Below are 25,975 nucleotides of genomic sequence, written 5' to 3'. Positions count from 1 at the left end.
TATCATTCTCAGCATGGAGGAATTGAAACAAAATACCTTAGTTGTCTACAAGTAATTGGACCCTTGATGATAGCCACAGAGGCACTTAATTCAAAAGTACTTTATCTAGACTTATCAAATAGCAATCGCAAAGAAGGCAGGATAGCTTTAAATTGGTGTCTTAGATCCCATACTGGAGACTTTGAAGGAACTGGTCCAGATGTCTAAGAGTAAAATACCCAAAGAGGAAGACCTGGTCTCCAAACCACCGAGCCCCAGCTCTGCCTGTTATTCCTTCTTTATGGATGTATCAGCATGTCCTTTAATGGGTTTCTCAAAGTTTTCACAACCTATTTATGAAAGAATCCTGTAAAAAAATCAAAATAATTGTGTGAATATATATATATATTCATTCACACACACGCGCACAGAAATTTCCAAATTTTCTCTGTTGGAAGAAACACACACACACAGGCACAAAAGGCATCGCAACAGAAAGCAAAGAGAATGAACATTTATTGAGCACCTTCTAACCTTCCATGTCCCAGGTGTTTTATATTCATTGGAATATTAAAGCGTACATTAGTTTTCATTCGTTCATTTAATCCCAATACACTCAAGACCTTTTTTTTTTTTTTTTAAACAGTGGAGAAACAGGCTCAGAGCAGTTATTTAACCTGCCCAAAGTCACAGTTAGCAAGTTGGAGGGTCTGGATTGAGAATTTTACCCGACTCCAAAGCTCATGTATCAAAATCCTATTCAGTTTAAATGATTAAAAATTCAGGGGTCCAATCTGTCACAGTATCTTTGAATCAAACACCAAACAAACAAAATGCAAACTTTAACATACTTGCTAATCATATTAGTTTACATGGTCGCCTTGCTGTCACCATAATTTCCATCCTTTCCCCCAAGTCCATCAGCATAAATCATTCAGCGTCTAAGGGTTAGCAATTCTGCTAACAGTTGATCAGGAGAACAGGCTGGCTTCTAAGTAAAGATAAACAGTTAAAATTTGTGGTGTGGGACTCACTCCGAAGACCTTAAGAAAAAAATGAGCTGTTTGGTACAGCAATCTCTCATTCACGGCTGGGCGGGCGGGAACTCCCGCACGCTGGTCTGGAGGATTCCCAGCCGGCGCGTCCTTCGCAGCAGCCCGCGGGTCGGCGCAGACCGCGCAGGCGCCAGCCCGGAGCGGCTTCCCTGGAGACCGGGCGGAAGCGGTCGGAAGCTGCCCTGCGGTTGGCCGCTGGGGCGGGACGCAGAAGCAGGGGGTGGAGCCCGAGGAGGAAGGCGACCGCGACGAGGAAGAGGACGCGGCTCGGGCCATGGAGCGGGCCGAGGCGGGGGCAGCCGGCAGCTCGCCGGGTGCGCTGGGGCCTGAGGAGCCCGGCGGCCTCCCTTGGTGTAAATGACCAGCGCGGGGCGGGCGGACTTCCGGGGCAGTGGCGGCGGCCGTTGGGGTGCGACCGTCCCGCCCGGCTCGGGTCCTTTCGTCTTCCCGGCTCCGCTGAGAGAGCTGCCCTTCGCTGCCCGGTGTTTTGAGGCCAAGATCCCGAGAGGGATTTTTTTGCCCAGTAGGAGTAGGGTGGGCGCGTCAGTTGGTTAATCGAGGGTGCATTTGTAATCCCTCAAACAGCCCAGGGAAAGCGGAAGAGTCCCCGGCCGCCTAAAGGTTGCAGAAGCGGGGGAACTTGTCGCCCGTTTGGCAAAGGTTGGGGCCCGGGCTCAGCCCAGACGGGAAGGGACGGCTCAGCTCGGAACGGGGACGAGGCACGTCTGCAGTGGCCGCCTCTCCGGTGACCCACTTCCAGCCTCTGGACCCTACTTTGCACCGCGCCAACCCCCGGGCCTGGGGCCAAGGCTCTCCTTCCCTGCCTCCTAGACCCCCGCCCCCCTTCTTAAAAACTTAAATTTTGGAATGATTTTAGATTTACAGAGAGATGCACAGATAGTTTTTCCTAACTTTAATATCTTACATCACCATGATACATTTGTCAAAACTAAGAAAGTAACATTGGCATACTATTAATGAAAGGACAAGCTTTATTCAGATTTTGCTAGTTTTTTTCCACTTAATTTTTTTCTGTTCCGGGCTCCAAACCAGAAAACCACATTGCATTTAGCCTGCCTTGTTTTTAACTGGTGTTAAGAGCTGGAATCTCCTCTGTCTTATCCCTCTGCCCCTTCCCTCAAGACATGAACTACTTTTTAAAATCCAGGAAATATTTACTCTGTCTTTCAATTTAGCAAGTATTTATTGGTAGTCTGTTATATGCCAGGCTCTGTTTTAGGTATTGGGTATTCAGCATTGAACCAGCTAATCTTGATCTCATATGGGAGCTAAATGTAGTCCATTGGGACCCATAGGTTCTGTCTTGTGCTGCTTTGTATTTCAGATTGTTTTTTTAATTTAAGGATATGCCACTTAGAATACTTTTTAAGTTGGTTGAAAGGTCAGTGTTTAAACTTTTCTGCCGCTTGCAACTTACTCTAAATTTTCCCATAAACTTCTAAGTCCTAGGATTACCTCTTGCAATCTTCCATTATTGATAAATTTTTTTCCTTAAATTTATTACTATCCTGAGAAAAATATAGTATACAAAGAAATAGTTACTAAACAGGACTGAAGACTCTACTGTGGGTGGAGTTTCTCTCATGTCTTTGTAATTTTTAGATGCTTTGACACATGTGATAAATCCAGGAAAAAAACTAAAAATCACTCTGCATTCTTCTTTCTCAGTTGCCATGTTTTAAGGGGCTGGCAGTTGCTCAGAGACGATAAGCAGCCTGAATGTATTTTTATATTTCTTTGCATATTGTGCCGCAGTCCATGATCAAGTGGTGCCAGCAGGAAGTTCTTCATCTAGAGTCATAGTACACGTGGATCTGGATTGCTTTTACGCACAAGTAGAAATGATCTCAAATCCAGAGCTAAAAGGCAAACCTTTAGGTAATTCTGGAGTTTGATACTGTTTTCTTTTTATAATAGTATTCATTATTTATTATGTTTATTATATTATGATTTATTAACCATATTAATTAATGTTGGAAGCAGTTCTATGATGCTTTATAGATAGTAATCTTTGCTTCACTACAGGTGTAAACTTTATAAGCCTCGTTTAATCAATGGTGAATGTTACACAAGTAGTATAGTTAACCAAATGGATGAACAGAGAGACCATGATAAACTTTTAGTCTTTTTCTCAATGTTTGAAATTTTACAACCATCTTATCTCAAGAACAATCTCTTTTATTAATTTTAATGGAAGTTGTCATTTATTCTCCCACTTTTGAAATTAACTCTTGAATTGTGTAACATTCGACAAAATAGTTGGATTTTGAACAGAACCCAAATGTTAAGGCATACAGTACAAGCTTTCCATAAAATCATAAGTATCTTTTAAAATAAAAGGCAAAGAGAAATTTTACATAGGGGATTTACTTACTATTATGTTGGCTTTTTTTAAAAAAACTTTCTTTTTTTATTATATCTTAAATTGGAAAAGTAATTTAAATTTCTAAAAATTTCTTTTATGCACGTAGTAAGGATTTATCTTTTAGTAAAATCATAAAGAGCAATTTTGGTTCACCTGCTGCTTCCCTCTGGTGTCTATTTTGGTTTTGCTAAGTCCCCAATTCAACTCAGCCTAGTTGATTTACTAAGGAACAGAGGGATGACTGATGACTAGTTTTTGATATGCCAAGGTCAGTCTAGGATCTTTAAAATTAAGGCTGTCAAGGAGTTAGGATTAGGGGACCTCAATTTTCTTCTGAAGGCATTTCTAACTAGTAGCATGGTAACAAGATGTTCTGTAGGTAATGATTAGTAAAAAGGTATTGTGTAATTAAGATGCAGGAATGAATGATTACCAGGAAGTGAGGGATATAATGCTGAAAGTTTCTAGGAGAAAGCATCATAGTCTTTCATTTATACTCAGCAAATACATGACTACTTAACTTGGGCTGGTGACATAATGGTGAGTCCATTAATCCTGCATTAAAAGACTACTTTTTTAGTTAAGGAAGTTACTAATCTGATTTTTTACATAGTTCACTGGTGAATCATAAATTATTACTTTTGACCCAGTGATTCTATTTTTGGGCATAATCTGATATATCAAAAATATATGAAATAATGTTTCTTTGCCTTGTTTATAGTATCAAGATTTTAGAAACAAAATGTCTTACATTAGGGGAATGGACATAACCTTTTTTCCCCCATCTACATATTTGTGTTTTACATATTTTAGATGAACGTTACTTCAATAGTGGTAAACAAGTAGTCAACTTGTGTAAAGAGAAAAGCAAATAATTTTAGCAATTTTAAGCTACTGGAAAACTAGAATTTCTAAACAGTCTGTAGATGATCATAACTTAATCATTTTTATAAGGAGGGGGCTCATAATGCCACCTCTCTGTCTATAATCTTTTCTGCAGATTACTATGAAGAACAGTTCAATAATTAGAACACTGATTGGGGGAAATCCCTAGTAATTGCTGTAGGTTGGCACTTGTAACAGAACATTGCTTTATATTCATTGGAAAGTTACTCAGAAGACAAGTTAGGTTTTCTAGCAGCAACTGGTAGTTAATTGTACTCAGTTATTTTCATCTGCTTTATTTTTTGGTAAAACATGGCCTAGAGTTATATATAAAGTTATATAGAGTTAATTCAGTATAACTTAATTTGGTTTTGTATTGTTTGAAAAAAATCCTCGGAGGATTTTATTTGTATCTTTTTGCAGAAAACTTCATAGAATTGCTGGTTTGTGGAAATTTTTGTTAAATTTTACTTCATAGAACTTTGATGAATGGAGGCTGTATTTTCTAACTGAGAGCTTTTTATTCTTATCAAAACAGATGGTATTACAACTTACAATTATAATATGGAATAAGTAAAATATATTTTAATTTTAATTTTTAACCCTGCTCAATTTTCTCATAAAATACTTATTTCTTATAGGGGTTCAGCAGAAATATTTGGTGGTTACCTGCAACTATGAAGCTAGGAAACTTGGAGTTAAGAAACTTATGAATGTCAGAGATGCAAAAGAAAAGTGTCCACAGCTAGTATTAGTTAACGGAGAAGACTTGACTCGTTACAGAGAGATGTCATATAAGGTTACAGGTACAGATTATGGGCAATATACTTTCAGCATTAATTTTTATATAGGATGCCTGTTAACTACATGAATCTTTCAATAAATGTAAAATGCATAAGTCAGTTTCCTTTTATTTTGGGGCTTTCCCATTTTAAAAAAATTTATATGAGAATGACTTAATATATTATGAGTAATGGTGACAAAAATGTATAGTTGGAAGGAATTTGAACTCTGTCATGCTGATGTTTACATAAATATGAGAAAATGTAAAAAAAATTTTAAAGTGAGAAAATGGGAGAAGATAAACCAAAAAGAACCAGATATTTTTAATTATAAATTTAAATGCCAAGTTTAAATGAACTATGAAGAAATATGCTGTACTCTAATGCACTAATGGTAGTTGAGAGAGGCTTCTGTAATGTTTGATTAACATAATTAAAAACCAATTTGTTAGGAAGTATTAGCAAAGATAAGTATATTTTTTTCTTAGATTTTATGTATATATTAAATATTTCAGTGTAGATAAACTCCCCCTTACTAAGGTTTGGGTTTGAATCTTAGTGTTTTAGTAAATTACAGGAAAAATGAAACCATGTGTTGTACTGGCATATGGCAAATACAGTTTTAAAATGTATAAGGATCAGCTTTTTATTTATCTTGTTTGCTATTGTTTTTGTTTACTTGTTCTTTGGTTATTTGTAGCAGTTTTCAGATGAAAGCGTTAAATATAATATCCAAGACCTCTTACGAAGAAAAAGAAACTTAAGAAAAATGGACAAAGGATATGAATAGGCAATTAACAAAAACAGCAAATTCAACAATGTGGAAAAAGAATGCTCAAATTCATTAGTACTAAAAATAAGAATGTGAGAAAAAGTAGAAACAAACTATTACAGCCTTTTCAAGAAAGCAATCTAGAAACATTTTTTGAAATTAAAGATACCTATTATGTTCTTTAACCCAATAATATCACTGCTGGGGATTTATCTAATAGAACTAAAATAATGTATATGTACAAAAATGTCTCGTAGCATGGTTCATAATTGCTAAAAATATGGAATGAAAACAATTGCTCATCAGGATGAGAATGGCTAAATAAACTAAGACTTCTCTATGATAGAATATTATATGGCCATGAAAAAGAATGCTTTGGTGCTGTACTTTTTGACTCATAGAGATATGCCTTGTTGAGTAAAAGGCAAGATGCAAAAACCAGTATCAGGTTTTTCCATATGTGTAAAACAATGACACAAACCCCTTCCGCCACATGTGTGTATATGTCTGTGTGTGAATAGACAATGTGCACAATTATGTGTGTGTATCTGAATACTCAGAAGTTAATTTTTACTGTACATAGAAGAGATGATATAATACAGACAGTGTGCCTCTTGCCTTTGTTCTTGGTGATCTTTCATCTCATTCATATAGCTCTTCCTCATTCTTTTTAATGCTTGCACAGTATTCTGTTGTATTTTGTCCCAAACTTATTTAACCATTCCTTTACTGACACGAAGACAGTATGTCCCACTTTATGCCCATTGTCCCTACGTAATTATTAATAGCACCTCCTTTTATTCAAAAGATATCTTGTAAATTATGTGGTTTCCCTGATAGTGAGGGATTATTTCTCTGTTACCAACTTTTTGCTCTTCCAAATATATGCTTCAGTAGACATTTTCATACAGAAATTTTCACATACTTTCATGAAGATATCCTTAAAGTAAGTTCCTAAAGTTTAATTGCTAGATCAAAGATAATTTGCATTAGAAATTTTGAATACTGCTGTATGTTGCACTTGAGGTTGTCCCAACATATTGCTAGTATGTATGACAGTATTAGATATTCATAAAGATTTTGCCTATAGGTAGAAAAAATAGTAAATCATTGTTTTGATTTGCATTTCTCTATAAGTAAGTGTGAGCATTTTTTCATGTATTTTTGGTCATTTATATATGTTTTCTGTGAATGGCCTTTTCACTTGGGCCTGTTTTTATTTAGATTGCTCCTGTCTTTTCTGATTGGTTTGTGTCATTGTTTGGGGAAGTTAAGGAAATTAACCCTTTGATGGCCATGTGTTATAAATATATTTCCAATTTGTATTTCATCTTTTTTACTTTTCCAATTTGTGTTTTGGCTGACATGGTGTCAGACTTATCAGTCTTTCTCTTATGATTTCTGTGCCACTGCAACTCTTCACAGTGAAAATATCTACTGGAAATTCAATGAGTAAATCTCAGTTTTTATGCTGATTCTTAACTTATAAAGTAGTATCTTGAAAGAATTAATAATGCACTAATATAATAACAATAAATATTCTAAGCATGATTTATGCATCGATAAAATGTTATTTTGTTAATTTTTTTCATGGTATTTTCTGAGTTGAAATAGGAACATAGCCTAATAGTCCTATACTGAATTTATTTCAAACCTATTTATGATGTATAACCTAATTGTTTATTTCATATTTTTATTCTACAGTATTACATTTTTGTCTAGATAGTTTTTTCTCTAATTATAACTCCTCTCTTTGGCCTTCTGTAATCATATGTTTAATAAATGCCTCTTGTTTATGGAGTTGACAAGTTGACAGCAAAAAAGAGGTTAACTTCAGGAATGGATAAGTGATTTATTCCTATGACCTAGTAATAGAACCAATATAATCAATCAATATTCAGTGATCCACCAGCTTTGTGCATGATTCTGTACTTAACTTGCTTTTCTCCTTAGCACTTAACTTGTTCTTTGTTTTTTATATAGTATTGTTTTGATAAACTTTTATTTTCTATCTGTTACTGCTGGATATCAGGTATATACTTTTGGGGAAGAAAAGCAGAAATTGATGAGGGAAATTCAAAAGAATCCTTTTATATGGTCAGACACATTGTCAGTTTTTCCTCAGAGTAGATATATGGTTTTCTCTAGGTAGGTTGAAAGTGATTTTTGGTGGTCACCAGATCACACTGTTATCTTTATTAATTGTTTTCTCCTGCTGTTATCAGTGTTGGCATCAGTAAAACAGAGCTTTCATATTATAGGACTTTAAGAACCTATGCATTTTTATATAATAAGAGGCTAATAATTTGTTTTCTGCCATCCAGCTGGTATCATAGGTGAGTCAGAGAGAAGTGAAAATTCTTCTTAATGATTTCAAATTATTAGTTTTAATCCTAAAAATGAGAATCGATAAGTCTTTTTGAACTTATTTCAAATCTTGGTTCAGCTCAATGTAATAAACATTTGAGTTACGGACTAGGCATTGTGCTAGAGGCTGGACATTCAAATACATGTAAGTCATGGTCCATCTCTGCCCTTAAGGAATGTGCTGGAGGGTAACTAATCAAAAAATATTGCATTGTAGTATATTTTGAAAATTAAGTAACTTTTCTTTTGGATTAGTATTAACTGGAAATTTTAAATTTTATTTTGTTTTGCCTTTTAAAAATTCTTACGAAAAACATAGCTAGAATATATTATTACTTGTTTTTACTTTTCTAAGCAGACTGTAATTTATTCTTTGACCTACTGCTTCAAGATCATAATTAACTATAAGCATTGATAATTAATGCACTGCAGATAGAGAAATTATAGGTATAGGAGATTTATTGCTATGAGTATCTGCCCAGGAAATGTTATTTTTGGACTTATTTTGTTGGAAAATATTGCCTTTACTCAGAATGTGCTACAGAAAAAAAAATCCCAGTTAACTGAGGACTTTATTAAAGATATTATGGGACTGTGAATATATGTAAAACCTTTAACAACATATTTTGTTATTTTTTTAAGCATAAAAGAGTTAAATCTATTCTAGTTATAACTTTAGTTACATCTGTGCTCCAATGTTATTTTAATTTAGAGTTGTTGGAAGAATTTAGTCCAATTGTTGAGAGACTCGGGTTTGATGAAAATTTTGTGGATCTAACAGAAATGGTTGAGAAGAGACTAGAGCAGCTTCAAAGTGATGAACCCTCAGCACTGACTGTGTCGGGTCATGTATACGATAATCAGCGTAAGTGGGTTCTTATTCATTCTATTTAGTAACTAAAAGTATCTGCATTTCTTAATGTTCAGTCAGTTCAGAGAGTCGATTATGTCTTTCTGAAAGTATTCTGGCTTTTGTTGGATATATTAGCCATATTTCAACAGTCTAAGATGATTAAAATCAGGTATTGCTATTCCATATTAAATAGGCAGAAAATGGTATTTTGATGACATGTAGCTCAGTGCTTTGTGCACTTTTCATTTCTCTGACACAGTCCTGTATTACAGTTTTTATTTTATTTTTTTATTTTTTGGCTACATTGCATCTTCGTTGCTGTGCACAGGCTTTCTCTAGTTGTGGTGAGTGGGGCTACTCTTTGTTGCAGTGTGCGGGCTTCTCGTTGCGGTGGCTTCTCTTGTTGCGGAGCACGGGCTCTAGGTGCACAGGCTTCAGTAGTTGTGGCACGCGGGCTCAGTAGTTGTGGCTTGCAGGCTCTAGAGTGCAGGCTCAGTAGTTGTGGTGCACGGGCTTAGTTGCTCTGTGGCCTGTGGGATCTTCCCGGACCGGGGATCGAACCCGTGTTCCCTGCATTGGCAGGTGGATTCTTAACCACTGCGCCACTAGGGAAGTCCCTGTGTTATCGTTTTTAAAGAGGATGACTCTTTAGGTCATCCTTAAGTTACAGGAGTTGGCTTTTTAGAGTAATTTTTGATTTTGTTAAAACCATTTTTAAGCAAAATTTTATAGGTAGACTAAATTTGCCTTTGCTGCCTCTTTGCTTGTTCACTTCTATTCTCCCAAGGCACCAAGACCCTCCCAAGTTAGCCCTTGTGGAAGCTTGTCCAGGCCTACCTGCCATCTTCTGCAAGCTCATATTTAATCAGTTCAAATAATCTTTGCCAACTCTTAGCAAGAAAACAGAATGGTTCCTCTCCTTCGCGTATTAAAGTATGAATGACTGATGGTATTTCCAGGGGTATTTGCATTTGAAAATAAGCTGCAATCAACTCTACTGAATATCTAATTAGGCTTTCAAACATCTTGTGACTGCTGGTGACTTCCAAATCGTACCACGTAGAAGGCAAGCTGCTCTGCTTTTCTCTAAGACTTGTCCTGACATACTTGCTCATAGGTCTCAGCCAGCATGTGCTTTCTCTTATCCCCCTTTTTTGAGAGCTGGTGGATCAATCTCCAGTCATTATCCACCTCCCAGATATTAAAGAAGAAAAGAAGTAGAGCTGCCATTCTGTCTTAGAAGAAGATATGAAGCTTTCATGTGTCTTTTGTACTTGTGTTCTTTTGTCACTTACAAGGTCTGGGTAGCAAGAAGGTTCCAAATGTGTTTCTGTGTAATTTTTAAAGCAAACTTAGATTCTATTTGTTAGAACATATTACAGAGAGCTAGGTCTTATATCCTAAAATATCTAATTCGTCATGAATTCTTCTTTCTCCTCCACGTAAGACTGTGTTAAAAAATTTTTTTAAACCTACAGAAAAGTTGACAGAATGATACAATGAGAACAGTCATTATGCCCTTCCTTGTAGATACTCCCATTGTTATCATTTTGCCACATTTGCTTTATCTTGCTGTTTATTGATTGGTTGATAGATTGTTGAGCCACTATTAAGACATCATAACACTTGAAATGTAAATACTCCTGAGATTAAGGACTGTCTCATATAACTCTAATGTCATTTTCACACCTAAGAAAATTTGTTTCTATATAATTTCCCTATAGTTTTAATAAAAGATCTCTTAAACTGTATACAAATCCAAAATTGTTTTTAATAGCACATACCACTAGTGTGTAAAGTTTAGATTCAGATCTTTATAGCTGTAATGTTAGCTTTATCATTAATGTAACACTTTTACTTTTATGCTTACTTCCAGATAAACATGAGTAAAAGTTCTACTAATGTCTGTCGGAATTTTTTATGAGAGATCAGTTTTCGTAATCTGTTAATCATCCAGCACTCCCAGTATGCATTTGCTATCACAGGCCTTGGAATTCACTTGTGGTAGTTACTTTACAGAATTACTGTGAAGGACAAGAGAGATTAGTTAAGTGTGTAGCAGTATGGTGGTGGGGAAGGGGGGTTGGATATAGATTAAGCCCTTTATCTTTTTAAAACTCGTTTGTTAAAAAGAAAATTAAAATTTGTGATGGTGACTTTTAACAACATTGGCTGTTTTTATAGCTATAAACCTGCATGACATCTTGCACATCAGACTACTTATTGGATCTCAGATTGCAGCTGAGATGCGGGAAGCCATGTATAATCAGTTGGGTCTCACAGGCTGTGCTGGAGTGGCTTCTAATAAATTATTGGCAAAATTAGTGTCTGGCATCTTTAAACCAAATCAGCAAACACTCTTACTACCTGAAAGTTCTCAAGATCTCATTCATAGTTTGAACCACATAAAGGAAATGCCTGGTAAGACAAATATATTTGAAAAATATATATTGGTTTTATTGTATTTCTTTAAGTTTAAAAATTACAGCTACGGGTAATTAGTTCTTAGAGCCTGTGTACTTGGCTCTTGGTGAAAACCAAAAAACCTGACGTTTTCTGGAGGGAATCTATATTAGGAATCTATATATATGAAAGTATTTTCCTAGTTCTACCTACTTTTGTATAGTTTGAATATGATCATGAAAGTTATAACCTGGAAACATATGGTCCTTTATCACAGCATTAATTTTTTTCCTGTGATAAAGTATGACTGAGTTTTGGTGCAAGAACTTTGTCATAGGAGTTTCACTAATGAGAAGATTTGTTTGTTTGCTTTCTGGCTCGAAGTTGTATTTGGGATGGTTACTACCTCCAGATATAAATGTGTGGTATTGTGTATAGAAATCAATCAAGTTAGCTAATAATTAGCAAATGGTAATGAATTTTAATTGCTGTAGTGACAGTCTTTCTTTACATGAATAATAACTATGATTCTTCAGTACTTCCACATTGTTATGTAACAGGTGGTAAAAATTTCATTTTATCAATATCAAGACAGCATTTATTGGTTGTCTCCTTATTCATTATATTATACTATGGTTGTTAGGTTTTCAAGGTGGTTCATAACTCAGAGGCCTTGAGCAGAACAATAACCTAATTTTTAATAAAGTTTGAGCTTAACAAAATACCAATTATGTTATCAAAACTTGTGGTTGATATCTTTATAATATTTTAATTAGCTAATTTTAAAGAGAAAAACTATTGTAACACCGTATGCATTTCTTTTTGCTTAGGTATTGGCTATAAAACTACCAAACGTCTGGAAGCACTGGGTATCAGTAGTGTGCGTGATCTTCAAACCTTTTCATCCAAAATATTAGAAAAGGAATTAGGAATTTCAGTTGCTCAGCGTATCCAGAAGCTCAGTTTTGGAGAGGATAACTCTCCTGTGACACCCTCAGGACCACCTCAGGTACGTGACGATGATGTTTATTTTAATTGAATACTGGTTGTCACATTATTTGAGATAAAGATTTCTAGTTTTACTACTTTGTTCTTACTATTCTAATTTGCGTTTTAGGTTAGTACATGATCCCTTTCCTATGAGAAGCCTATTTATTATAGTAGATTAATAAATATTCTTAAATTGAATCTAAGAATTAGTATTTAAGTCTCAAGTTAACCACTTTGATTGAATACTACTTAATTTTAATAGCCTATATTGTATACAGGAGGGAAAATATTATAATTTTTAAAAATCTTGTTTTCAGAGTAGTCTAATGGTTTAGGAAATGGAGAAAGGTATAATCACCCAGATAACATTGATTAATTTTTTTCCTGAGGGATAATAATATATACATTATCCCATTTAATCTTCACAATGAATCTTCCAGGTAGGTAGTACTATTGTTTGTTCATACCTTTTCCCCCTCCCTTACTCCCTCTTCCTCCCATTATTTTTTTAAGATGAAGATACTGTACTTTAGAAAGGTTAAATAACTTGCCCAAGGTTAAACTCAGATTCAAGTCCTAGGAGATTAAGAGCCTCACTGTAATCGTACAGTAAAGCTTGGCATTGGTACTAGAGCTTTGTAATTTTCTTGACTTCCAGTGCACTTTCTAGTGGAGTACAATAACTTGCAGATAAAAAGATTTAATGTAAAAGTGAACTAAATGGCTCAAACTAAGTACATGAGGTAAGTTAGTAAAGAATGTGTTGAATATTTATTTGACATATACACTGATAATTGGATATGTTTATTTGGGTTTATATTAATCCTTATTTGTGCTTCTTTGGTAGTCCTTTAGTGAGGAAGATTCATTTAAATGTTCATCAGAAGTTGAAGCTAAAAATAAGATTGAAGAACTACTTGCTAGTCTTTTGAACAGGTGATTTTTCCATTTTACCATATCATCTTATAGATTCTGTGTCTAGTACATGGAAAGAATACTTGATGTTCTATCTTGGAACTTACCAATTAACTGGAGACTAAACATGCAAAGATAGATCATTATAAAGTAACAATGTTTGTAACTAAATTTAATTCACCTACTTCCATTGGTCTTAATTTTAGTAACATTTTGGTTTACTGTGGATCTTAAGCTGCTGATCATTAACCTAAGGGAGTTTTATGGGTATCTCTAGAATTGCTGCACCTATAAACTTTGTGATGATTGAGGATAGGAAATTGATGGAGAAAGCAGAAGAACCCTTTTATCTCCTGTGCCTCGGACCATGTGAAAGAAAATGGAGTCAGATGAAGGAATAGCTTAATAGGATTATGTGTGAGCAGTGAGAGTGATTGTGGGTATGTGCAGGGTTACTGGCCTATAAATACATGAAGAGTGTCAATTGGGATTATGAGTATACAAATAGCATTGCATAAACTGAACAAGACATTTAGTTTTCTGATGCTCCTTTGCCATCATATATCTATTTCTCAATACTCCATTTCTTTTCCTCCCATTTCTTTGATTTGTCAAAGTGGGGTGTCAGGGGTCTAACAGTTTTGGGTAGGTGTGCTTCTGTAATGATGCTAGGATGGTTAATGTGACTAGAGAAAATGGTTTTTGGATGGCTGTAACTCTCAGAAAACTGATAAAGTGAAATTTCCTTCAACTTTGCTGTCACATGCATTGCAATCCCATGTCTTGAGCAGGGCCGTGCCGCTCATCATTTGCTGCACGCAGCTGGCTGGCTGTATGACCCAGCTGCAGTGATATGACTCAGGCTGAGCCTGTGAGTATGCTAGTGAAACTGGGTTATCTGCTTTGTTTCAGCTAAGTATAAGACTACTGTGAAATGCCTGGTCACTGGAAAAAGTTGTTCAAATAGAGAAACCACAAGAAGTATACGTTTTATAGGTTCTCTTATTTGAAGCATCAACCCAGAAATGAGTCTAGATGCTCTAAACCTGTGAAATAACTATTAACCATTTCTCCTTGTCTCTGCTTGGCATTCCCTTTTCTACATAGTGGCCCCTTATATCAGTGACTGAGTTGTATAATGCCATCTAAGTAACTGGCAAAAAAAATAATTGCGTGTGTGTGAATGTTCTGAAGCATATGATGATTAATACTATAGATATGTAGGAGGTATAAAATCATACATCTAGGCACTGGTCCATTAATCCATTCTGTAGGCACTGGTCTTAAGATTGCTTAGAGTATAACCTTTTTCTAGTATGTCTTAATTAGTTATAGGAACCAAATTACACTCTTTGAGTTGCATATTAACTTAATAGAACGGGAAGATATTTAAACTAGTAACATGTTTACAGGAACCATTTAAGATATTATCTTAATAAAGCAGCAATCAAGAAGTTTTGTGATAAAGCAATAAGAAAAAAATTGTTTACTACAAAAATCCAAATTTTCTAATTCAAAATCAATTTGAGTATGTTTAATAATACTTGTATTTTATGTTTGTGATGCATATAGAAAGGAAAATGTTATTCTTTGATGACATTTATTTTCTCTAGTAATTAGATTTTCTGCTTTATAAGCGGATTTTCCATGTCATTAAAAGTTTTGTTTTCAACACTAAAACCAAGATTATTTGGATGGAACACTTTTTAAGATGCATGGACAAGTACTTACCTTCCTAAATATAGTGTATAATTAATCTTTCACGTTATTTCTCTAATGCCATATAATGGTGATATTACTGACTCCCTTGGATCTATTTGAGGAGTGCTTTTTGACAGAAATACTCTCATTAAAATTTTTTTTCTTTTTGTAATCTTATTTTTTTTATGTGTGTAAAAAAATTGTCATTTTTTATATATTTGCTTCTGTCAGTAAATGATTCTCTGTTTCTTAAATTTCCTGCTGATTTTAATATGTTGCTTTTAGTTATGTTTTGGATTTGGATTGTAAAATGGCTGGTTATTATTATATCTTATCTCTGTTCTTTTTCTGATAGCACTCAATTCTGCATGAGACCTGAGAGCCTTATTTAAGTTTCAGAGCTTTATTATGTAGACTTTGTGAAGTTTGCTTGAACTATTCAGGGACCTTTATTGCCTACTGCCTAATTATCAACTGTATTTATAATTGTTACAGTTACTAAATCTGGCACCTTTAGGTAAATGAGGTATATTGGACCATTAAAAAAACTTTAGATAATACTTTTTCTAATTCCTTGTTTCCTCTTTCTCTTTATTTTTAGAGTCTGCCAAGATGGAAGGAAGCCACATACAATAAGATTAATAATCCGTCGGTATTCATCTGAGAAGCACTATAACCGTGAGAGTCGTCAGTGCCCAATTCCATCCCACATAATTCAGAAGTTAGGGATAGGTAATGGACTAATTTTCTGATAATTTAATTGGCAGGTCGAACTCTTAAAAAAACAAACTTTGAGTTAGAAATATGATCCAAAGATGGGTAGTCTTCACAGGGAGTTAGTGAACTATTAAATACTTTTATTCTATATGAAATTTTCACTAGAAAACTTTGTTGTTTTTTAATAGATATTAAAAGTAAAGACTCAGGAATGCTTCCCAACTCCAGAGAAAACAAAACTATGGTAATTAATTATATAGCATGAGATAACTTCTTTATGGGCATTTAGATTGTTTCCAGTTTTTGACTGTTACCAAAAAATGGTGCTGTGAACATTTGTGTGCAAGTCATTGGGCAAGTATATGCTTTTGTTCATCTTGGGTAGATTACAAGGAGTGGAATTCCTGGGCTGTATGGTAAAGTTGAACTCTAAACTGACAAATTTTTTTCCAAAGTGAGTATAACAATGTAGATTCTCACCAACAAAGTATAGAGGGTTCCAGTTTTTTCATATTCTCATTGACATTTAGTACTGTCATTTTCTTTTATTATACTCATGACTGTGTAATGGTATTTCATTGTTTTGGTTTTTTCTTCTTATATGGATAATACTTTTGATATCATCTAAAAATTCCTGGCCTAACCCAAAGGTCATAGATATTTCCTCTTATGTTTTCTTTCAGAAATTTTATAGTTTTAAGATTTATACTTAGATCCACTTTGAATTAATTTTTATGTGTTGTGTAAAGTAAGAGTCTTAGTTCCTTCTTTTCCTGTGGGTATTCAGTTGTTCCACAGAATTTGTTGAAAAGAATGTTCTTTCCTCTTTGAATTGCCATAGCACCTTTGTCAAAAACTAATTGACCATAAATGTAAGGGTTTATTTTTGACCTTCTTATTCCATTGATCTATATGTTTATCCTTATACCAGTTCTACCCTGCCTTGATACTTTGTTGTAAGTTTTGAAATTAGGTAGTATAAGTTCTCTAGCTTTGTTCTTTTATGGATAAGAATTTGATTTCTTTATTTGCTATAAGTTTATTCTGATTTTCTGTTCATTTTGAGTCAGTTTTGGTCATTTGTATCTTCTAGGAATGTATGCATTTCATCCAAGTTGTCTAATTTGTTGTCATGAAGTTGTTAATATTCCCTTATAATCCTAATTTTTGTAGGGCCTATAGTGATGTCCTCTCTTTCATTCTTGATTTTGGTAATTTGTGTATTCTTTTTTTTTTTTTTCCCTTGGTCATTCTAGCAAAGGTTTATCAGTTTTGTTAATCTTTTCCAAGATTCAACTTTTGGTGTCATTGATTTCTCAATTGTCTTTCTACTTTCTATTTCATTTATTTCTGCTCTGATCTTTGTTATTTCCTTCTTTCTGCTTGCTTTAGGTTTAATTTGCCTTTCCACTCCTGGTTTCTTAAGATGGAAGCTTACATTATTTATTTTATACTTACTTTCTTTTCTAGTAATTCAAGTTTAAAGTTATACATTTCCTTCTAAGCAGTGCTTTAGCTGCATTCCATAAATTTTGTTGTGTTTCTTTTTCATTACGGCTAAAATAGTTTCTAATATCCATTGTGATTTCCTCCTTGACCCTTAAACTTATTTAGAAATTTGATGTTTAATTTCCAAATATTTGATTATTTTTCAAATTTCTTTTTGTTGCTGATTTCCATTTTGATTTTAGTTGATCAGAGAACATGCTTAAAGTAACTTCAATCCTTTTACATATATTGTGCCTTATTTTGTTGCCTAGCATATGGTCTATCCTGGAGAATGTTCCATTTGCATTTGAAAAGAAGAGTTGAGCAACACTATCAAACCATTCTACTTAACTAAAATTTATGGACTACTTCTCCAAAATAGCATTTTTGAATGACAGTTTGTCTGGATATATAATCCTTTACTGGTTTCTTTCTATACTTTGAATATAGTATTCCATTGCTTTCTGGTTTTCATTATTTTTGATGAGGAGGCAGCTGTTAATAGTTTAATCAGGAGAGATTCCTGTTAATAGTTCCAATCAAGAGAGAATAACCACACAGAAATTTGAACAGGGGAAGTTTCAAAGAATTACTAAATTATGATAGGGGAGTGACTATAAAGATATAAAGATACTCTAAGAGGTCCCCGAGGGCTAAGGAAAAGTATCCAAGGAAGGGCAAACTTGGAAAAGAGAGTCCTTTTAACCCCTCAAGGAGAAGGTGTGGTTGCAGAACACTGAATGGTAGAGAAATCCTTTGAGTTACCTGGCCCAGAGCTGGTCCATAGTTACTGGGCAAAGAGAATACCACCCTCTGATCTGCAGATGAGCTGAGGCTGATTGGTGGGTGCACAGGGGGTGTTGGGATGTTGGGAGTTTGCTCACTGGCAGGGCAGCGCACAAGCTGGGGTATGCATGTGTCCATGTTGGGAGGGCTTCTGTTAACAATCCTCCAGGATGTGGGCAAGCTGAGACTGGTAGGTGTTTGTGCTGAAGGAATCTTCATTCTTCTGCTAGTGCAAAGGTGGAGGGTATGGTGCCTGCATAGGAAGAGCTGGAGGAAACAACCCTCTGTGGCATACGCAAGTCAAGCCTATTAGGTGGGTATGCAGGAAGAGTCAGGGTGCTGTTTATGGCACAGGCCTGGTATGTGCAGTGTTTGAGTTGCTAGTGCCATGGTAACATGGTCACTAGGCTTGGACTGGGGCTGGAGGTTGCTGAGGGACTGAGCGTTCCACACACATGTGGTCTGGTGAGCACTATTGGATATTTCCACACATATGTACCGCACACAGACCATGTTACGGGAGCAAGAAAAGGTAAATGACAGTACATCGGAACCAGGAAGAGAAACACCCTTTCTCCTTTAATGGTCCTCCAGTTCTCTCTACTGACAAAACTTAACAGTTGAGTTCATTGTAAAAAAAATTTTAGAGTCCAATGCATTATCACACAGCAGTTACTGGAGGGTGATTTGTAGCTGAGAGGCAATAAATTGTTACCAGGCACAGTTGTATTGTTGTTCTCCTTTATGTGATGAGTTATTTACCTCTCTGTCTTTTTCAGCAGTTTGACTATGGTATATCTAAGTGGTTTTGTGTGTGTGTGTGTGTGTGTGTGTGTGTATGTTTATCCTACTTGGGATTTATTGAGATTCTTAATTCTGTAGACTAAATTTTTAAATGAAATATGGGGAGTTTGGGGCTCTTATTTCTTCAAATATTCTTTCTTTCCTTCTTTTTCTTTCCTTTCCTTCTGGGACTCTCATTGCACATATGATGGTATGCTTGATAATAATGTCCTATAAGTGTGTGCAGTTCTATTCATTTTTCTTCAGACTTTTTTCTTCTTTATCAGATTAGATAATTTCTTTTGAGCTGTATTCAAGTTCTCTGATTCATCTGTCACCTCAAAACTGTTGTTACACATCTAGTGATTTTGTTGTTGTTGTTTTGGTTACTATACTTTATAACTCTAGAATTTCCATTTGTTTTGTTTTGTTTGTATGTTTGATTCTGTTTCTTTATTGAGACTCCCTCTTTTTTGGTAGTGGTTATCATATCTTACTTTAATTCCTTAAAATGATTTTCTTTAATTCTTTGAAAATATCTATAATAACTTTGAAGTCTTTGCTAAATTGAACTTAAAGTCAGTTTCTATTGACTGCTTTTTCCGCCTGAGTATGAATCACATTCCTGTTTTTTTTTGTATGTATCGTAATATTTTGTTGAAAATTGGACTAGGTAATGTATTCTAGAAACTCTGGATTTGGATTTTTTTTCCCTGTGGGCTTTTTTTTCCTTTTCTTTCTCTGTAACCTGTCTGGACTTAAGCTGCAAAATCTACCTCCCCTGTGATGTGTTGCCCCTGATCTCTCTGCTTAACTTTTTTTCTTTTTTTAAGTTTAAATTTAAATTTTTAATTTTGTCTTCTTAGGAGATTACCCTGTGTCTGCATAGTTTGGTGGTTAGACAATAATTGGTCAAAGGTTTGCTCAAAAACTACAGCCTGGAAGGCTTTCATTTTCTGTCAACAGACAAGTGCTTGGGTTGGAGAGCACTTTCAAAATTTAGGCCTTTTTCAAGTCTGCCTTGGCTTTTATTTTCGGCTAGTCCCTCTTGCATCTCCCCTGGTATGCTTGTTGCCATTCTGGTGAGAGACATGTGGAAAGCTTGGCTCCTCTCTGTGTGTGCAGCTCTCAGTCAGCTGGGGTTGTGAGGCGAGCTTATCTAGTCCCTCTGTGGTTCTCTCATTTCCATATCTCCTGGTTAAATTTATGGCTGGTCCACTGATCTTTCACTCATCCCAACCACAGTTGCAACCCCAGGCTCAAGAGCTATGTGATTTCCTTTGTTTCCTACCAAGTTTGTTCATTTTTCTGGCAACACTGCTGGGTGTGGGCTTTTGCCCTCTACCTCAAATCAGGTCAGTCCTTTCTGGCAGCAAAGCTTCCGGCTTTCACAGCCAGCCTCATCCTGGTAAAACTACTATACAAACTGCACTGTGTAAATGGGGATACAAGCAACTCCAACCAATAAGGCTGCTGTCCCCACTTTATTACCTAAGTTCTAGCAGCTTTTCATAAATCAGTGCTTCTCACTTTATTTGCCTTTGGTTCATTCCAGAATCTCAGAATGATTATTTTTGACCATTTTGTTCAGTTTTATTTTAATTTTATGGGGAGATTTTTCTGACCTCATCATTCTCCCATAACTAAAAGTTCCATATTTCAAATCTTCTGAAAACCTTAACTCATTTGGCAGTTGGTGTTAGTGTTGAGATGTCCCAGTTCAGTAAATAATGTCAAGATGTCCCAATGATATCTATTTAGGATTTTAACTTCTTAATCTAAGCAATATAAATTAGATTAAGCTCTTAATATTAATTATGATATAATGTGTTTAGATATTGTCTTCTTAAACATTTTATTTAGGAAATTATGATGTGATGACCCCAATGGTTGATGTACTTATGAAACTTTTTCGAAATATGGTGAATGTGAAGATGCCATTTCATCTTACCCTTTTAAGTGTGTGCTTCTGCAACCTTAAAGCCCTAAATACTGCTAAGAAAGGGACTATTGATTATTATTTAACACCATCATTATCAACAACTTCACGCTCTGGCAAGCACAGTTTTGTAAGTACACTGTTACTGGATTTGTATGGTTAAATTAGAGATATAAATTTGTGTTTAACTGATATAATTGAGAGATTCTTTTGGGTGATATGATTTGAATGACTTACTTGTAATAGTGCCTTTCATATTATGGTTTCTAGCCTTAAGTATATTGTACTGTGATCTAAGAATAAAACATAAACATCGCTGGATAAAAGAGAAAACCTTGATAGAGGTTCTCTGTTTTGGAACTGTTAAAACATTTTATAACAATATATAGGAATATGATGATTAGCTCATATGAAAATATTTTCAAATACTGGAAATCTAATCTTGTTGTCAATTTATACATAAGCTACCAGCGACAGCCCCCCCCAAATGTCTCTGTTCAAATATTTAAATTTTCTTGGTTTTGAAATTACATAAAATTCTGTTAGCAATATTGATAGAATATGACTCATTTTACAATTGTAGAAGTTAAGAGTGTGCCAATAGAGAGGCAGAGGCTAGTCATACTTTCACATGACTAAAAGAAAATGCAAACTTTTGTTTACCAAATGCTTTAAAAAATAATCATCTTTTACTAAATTGTTTATGCCTACAATTAACTCTTAATTTTATTTTATTTATTTATCTATAAATTTTATTTATTATTTATTTTTGGCTGCATTGGGTCTTCGTTGCTCTGCGCGGACTTTCTCTAGTTGTAGCGAGCGGGGGCTACTCTTCGTTGCGGTGCGTGGGCTTCTCATTGCAGTGGCTCCTCTTGTTGCAGAGCACAGACTCTAGGTGCGTGGGCTTCAGTAGTTGTGGCACATGGGCTCCGTAGTTGTGGCTCACGGGCTCTAGAGTGCAGGCTCAGTAGTTGTGGCACACGGGCTTAGTTGCCCCTGGCATGTGGGATCTTCCTGGACCAGGGATCGAACCCATGTCCCCTGCATTGGCAGGCAGATTCTTAACCACTGCGCCACCAGGGAAGTCCAACTCTTAATTTTAAATGTTTTTATTATTTTCTTTAGTTTTACTGTTTAATCAGTCATTATAATTTTAGTAATATTTTCATTTACATTTAAGCTTATAATGAGAACAGAATAGTGTTACGGAAATACTGAATTAGTGCCCTCTTCAAATTACTTTTTTTCAGTGACCCTTTTTATTCTATTTATTAACTGACATTTAAAAAGATGTTTACTTTTTTACTTTTTAATAAGTCTGTAAAATGAGAATTAAAGGTCTTTCATTCACAGTAGTATTAGAGAGGTAAACATAAGTGAAAGTACCTTGCACATGTCTGGCTCACAGTTCGTGCTCAATAAAAACAGTGACCCAAATATCTTCTCCTTTTACTTTTTGGAAGTTACTAATGTGTTGATGTTTCCTGAATTATATTTGACTATCTGTACATTTTTATGGTGCTTGAACTAGAGGGAAAATTAGGCAAATTAAAATAGAAGGTGTTTTAAAATTTTTATTTCATGTAAATATAGAATGATGTTACATCTTAATAATGATACTGGGTTTTACCATAGAAGTATTTTTTTTCTTTCTGTTAAATGTTACACTTCAAAATAGGGAATTTTAGAAAACCAGCCCTTGATGCTATCTGTGCATATACATATATTTTAGATGCCCTTGGTGAATCTTTTTTTTTTTTTTTTAATAAATTTATTTATTTATTTATTTTTGGATGTGTTGGGTCTTAGTTTCTGTGCAAGGGCTTTCTCCAGTTGCGGTGAGCGGGGGCCACTCTTCATCGCGGTGCGCGGGCCTCTCACTGTCGCGGCCTCTCCCGTTGCGGAGCACAGGCTCCAGACGCGCAGGCTCAGTAGTTGTGGCTCACGGGCCTAGCCGCTCCGCGGCATGTGGGATCTTCCCGGACCGGGGCACGAACCCGTGTCCCCTGCATTGGCAGGCGGATTTCTAACCACTGCGCCACCAGGGAAGCCCGAATCATTTTATTTTTATAGGCCACCAGTCTTTCTATTCACAGAATTGGAAGTTTGAATACATGATTGTTTAGGTCCTTTCCAGGTTTCCAGTACATACCTACCTTCTGGCTCAGTGCTATCTAGGAAGGAAGCCATCTTCCTGGAATAGTGAGTAAAGATCCACACAGTTGTGTGACTAATTGTCGTGGATTGATCATTTCTTGTTGTTTGGAACTGGCTGAAAGGATTGAAGTTATGGAGTAGGATAGAAACATGTTGGTCGGATAATAGCTACAATCACACTTCAGCAGCATGAATGTTTAAAAGATATCAGTTATCTAAATTTTTCTGTTATCCTTGTATTCTAGAAAATGAAAGACACTCATATGGAGGATTTTTCTAAAGACAAGGAAACAAATTGGGATTTTCTACCAACTGGAAGAATTGAAAGTACAAGAACTGGGGAGTCTCCACCAGATACTACAAGTTTTTCTAAAGAAAAAGACAGTAACGAATTTCCACTCTCCTCACTTCCTGAGGGTATTGACCAAGAGGTCTTTAAGCAGCTTCCAGTAGATATTCAAGAAGAAATCCTTTCTGGAAAATCTAGAGAAAAAGTTCAAGGGAAAGGAAGTTTGAGTTGTCCATTACATGCTTCTAGAGGAGTATTATCTTTCTTTTCTACAAAACAAATGCAAGATGGTTCCTTAAATCCTAGGGATCATTTATCCAAAACCAAACAGATATCCTCTGTATCTCCCTGTGAACCAGGAACGTCAGGCTTAAATAGCAGTAGTTCCTCTTATGTGTCTAACCAAAAGGATTATTCACATTATATAGACAGTAGCTTAAAAGATGAACTAATGAGTCAAGGACCTAAAGAGTCTAAAGGATTCCACTTTTCAAAAACAGACCCTGCTGTATCTGTTTTCCATTCATTTCCAGATTTGCAGAGTGAGCAACTTTTCTCCAAAAACTGCACTACAGACAGCCATAAACCACCGATGGCAACAGTCTTTATTCATGAAGGACTTACAGAAAATAGAGAGCAAGATTCTACCGAAGAGAAAGTTACTTTTCCTTCTGACATTGATCCTGAAGTTTTCTATGAACTACCAGAAGAGGTACAAAAAGAACTGTTGGCTGATTGGAAGAGAACAGGATCAGATTTCCACACTGTACATAAATAAGCATGCTCAGAAAAAAGGGAAAGACCGTTGTTCTCAGATTAACAGTTTATTAAGCTCTTCTAAATTAAAGACTAATACTTTCAATAATGTAGAAACACAATATAAAATGTTCCAGATAAAGCAAACATAGTTATGGGAAGTAAATTCTGGCACAAAGCATAAAAATGTTCATAACAGAAATAATGTAAAATATTACCTTCCTCTTATTTCTAAAGCTATTTTATATTGCTTTTCAATAAAAAGAATATCATGGTCAGCATTAGTACATTTTCCATTCATTGTGGAAACGTCAGGAGGAAGATATATATGACTGTATATAAAAAATAGAGTGACCAAATCATTGGTATGCTGTACCAAAGAGCAGGTTTTTTCTATGAACTATGGAGTTGCTCAAGAAATTCACCTCATTAGGAAATAGCTATAAGAAATTCTATTGCCAACTAACCTGCTAAAAATGTGTATGTCTTTGACTGAAGTACTATGTACCATTCGATAAGTTGATTTAAAAACAATACCAAAGCAGTGTATATTCAATTAATGGTTCTTTGTATACCTAGAACCTACCACAATGCCTGGCATACAGAGGGTGCTCAGTAAGTATTGAACGAATGAGTTGTGTGGCAGAGGCCCAGCGGGGAATTGGGCTGGGGAGTGTATTTGTTGTAAAGAACTAGAAGGAACTCTCCATACAAGTTGATTAAGGGAAGGATGACACTAGAAATTCAAAGTGATAGGTCTTTAAGAATGTCAGATAATGGAAGAAGTCCATTTCCTCTGGCCAGTCTGTAGGTTCTAAAAACAATGGATTAGGTGTGTTTTAATCTTCTCTACAATTTTGGAGATGAAGATTTGGAGATGAGATTAAGGATATCATACCCACAACAAATATACACAGTGACTAAATTGATGGGTATCCTATTTCTCCCATTGTTGTTGCGCTCCCCTTTCGCCTTCCAGATTAGAATCAGATATAAGCTTGTGGACATTTTATAATTTGCAAGACATAGAGGATGTTTCTAGAAGACACCAAAGTGTGGGTCAGCACTGGTTTGGAGGAGGTCTGTTCTCAAGTTTATAACCTTTCCAGATATAAGAAAGAAAGGATGATAAAAATAAAGTGTACAAACATGAATAAAAGTTGTTTAAAAATATTTTCTTCCTGGTGAGGACTTTTAATTAGTTTTAGATTTCTTGACATCTGAAAATTCCCTAACAAGGATTTTTAACAGGGAGTTTGGGGTTATCAAAAACAATAACTTGGAGCAAGAATGTCAGAAATTATTTACCATGCAAATATTTAGTGCTTAGGATCAAAGACTATAGAATTTTCTACATGCAGTATTCTGGTAAGGTAGTTAAAATTCATATGAAGGAGTATATTACTTTTTTAGATAATACATTTTTACAAAGTTTCTAATAATCCTTGTAATTTTTTCAGCCAGAAATGATTGGACAACTGGAAAGTTAGAAGAAAAAAAAAAGGTTAAGAAAAGTAAAGTAAACAGTTTGGGACAGTTTAAAAAGAGAAAATAAAGGAGTAAAAAGTACACTTTCTTAAGTGAGAATGCAAGGGGTATATCACCGCTCTGCTATTTATTTATTCTGTGGCCTTAAGTTGGTCTTTCAACATCTTTGTGCCTCAGCATCTGACTTTTTAGGTTATCTTTTTATCTCTACTTTTAATAAAATAATCTCTTTTTTCTTTGGTGTTCTACAGGTTTACTGTAATGTTTGGAGATGTGAATTTCTTTTTATTTATTCTTGGTGTATGCTGGCTTTCTGTATCTTTCAATTCATTTTAGTTCTGTTAAATTTTTAGCCACTCTTCAAATATTGCTTCTCTATTCTTCTAGGACTCTGATTGCACAAATGATGGACTTTCTTACTCTATCATGTCCTTTAATCTTTCATATTTTTCATCATCTTGTTTATCTGTGCTGCATTTTG

At 35.2% G+C, this 25,975-nt stretch overlaps 1 protein-coding gene across 1 annotated transcript; it reads left to right on the top strand.

The window, feature by feature from the left end:
• The first annotated feature begins 1,248 nt into the window (after positions 1-1,248).
• On the top strand, positions 1,249-25,146 carry POLI (DNA polymerase iota). The gene is made up of 10 exons (XM_061168897.1): positions 1,249-1,387; positions 2,811-2,933; positions 4,947-5,111; positions 8,939-9,091; positions 11,264-11,500; positions 12,313-12,491; positions 13,320-13,408; positions 15,690-15,820; positions 20,726-20,931; positions 23,207-25,146. Exons 1-10 carry the CDS (start codon positions 1,309-1,311, stop codon positions 24,026-24,028), a joined length of 2,184 nt encoding a protein of 727 aa, XP_061024880.1. The 5' UTR covers positions 1,249-1,308; the 3' UTR covers positions 24,029-25,146.
• The last annotated feature ends 829 nt before the right edge of the window (positions 25,147-25,975 follow it).

This window comes from Eubalaena glacialis, chromosome 15, assembly GCF_028564815.1.
Source record: "Eubalaena glacialis isolate mEubGla1 chromosome 15, mEubGla1.1.hap2.+ XY, whole genome shotgun sequence".
In the NCBI taxonomy this organism is placed as follows: Eukaryota; Metazoa; Chordata; class Mammalia; order Artiodactyla; family Balaenidae; genus Eubalaena; species Eubalaena glacialis.
Note: the sequence above shows the minus strand (reverse complement) of the source record. Positions and strands in the feature narration are given on the sequence as shown.

Bases quoted from the DNA above. Each gene is read 5' to 3' on its own strand.
- POLI (XM_061168897.1), top strand. From the start codon at position 1,309: ATGGAGCGGGCCGAGGCGGGGGCAGCCGGCAGCTCGCCGGGTGCGCTG. The intron at 5,112-8,938 runs GTACAGATTATG...ATTTTAATTTAG, and splicing joins GATGTCATATAAGGTTACAG to AGTTGTTGGAAGAATTTAGT. The intron at 20,932-23,206 runs GTAAGTACACTG...CTTGTATTCTAG, and splicing joins GCTCTGGCAAGCACAGTTTT to AAAATGAAAGACACTCATAT.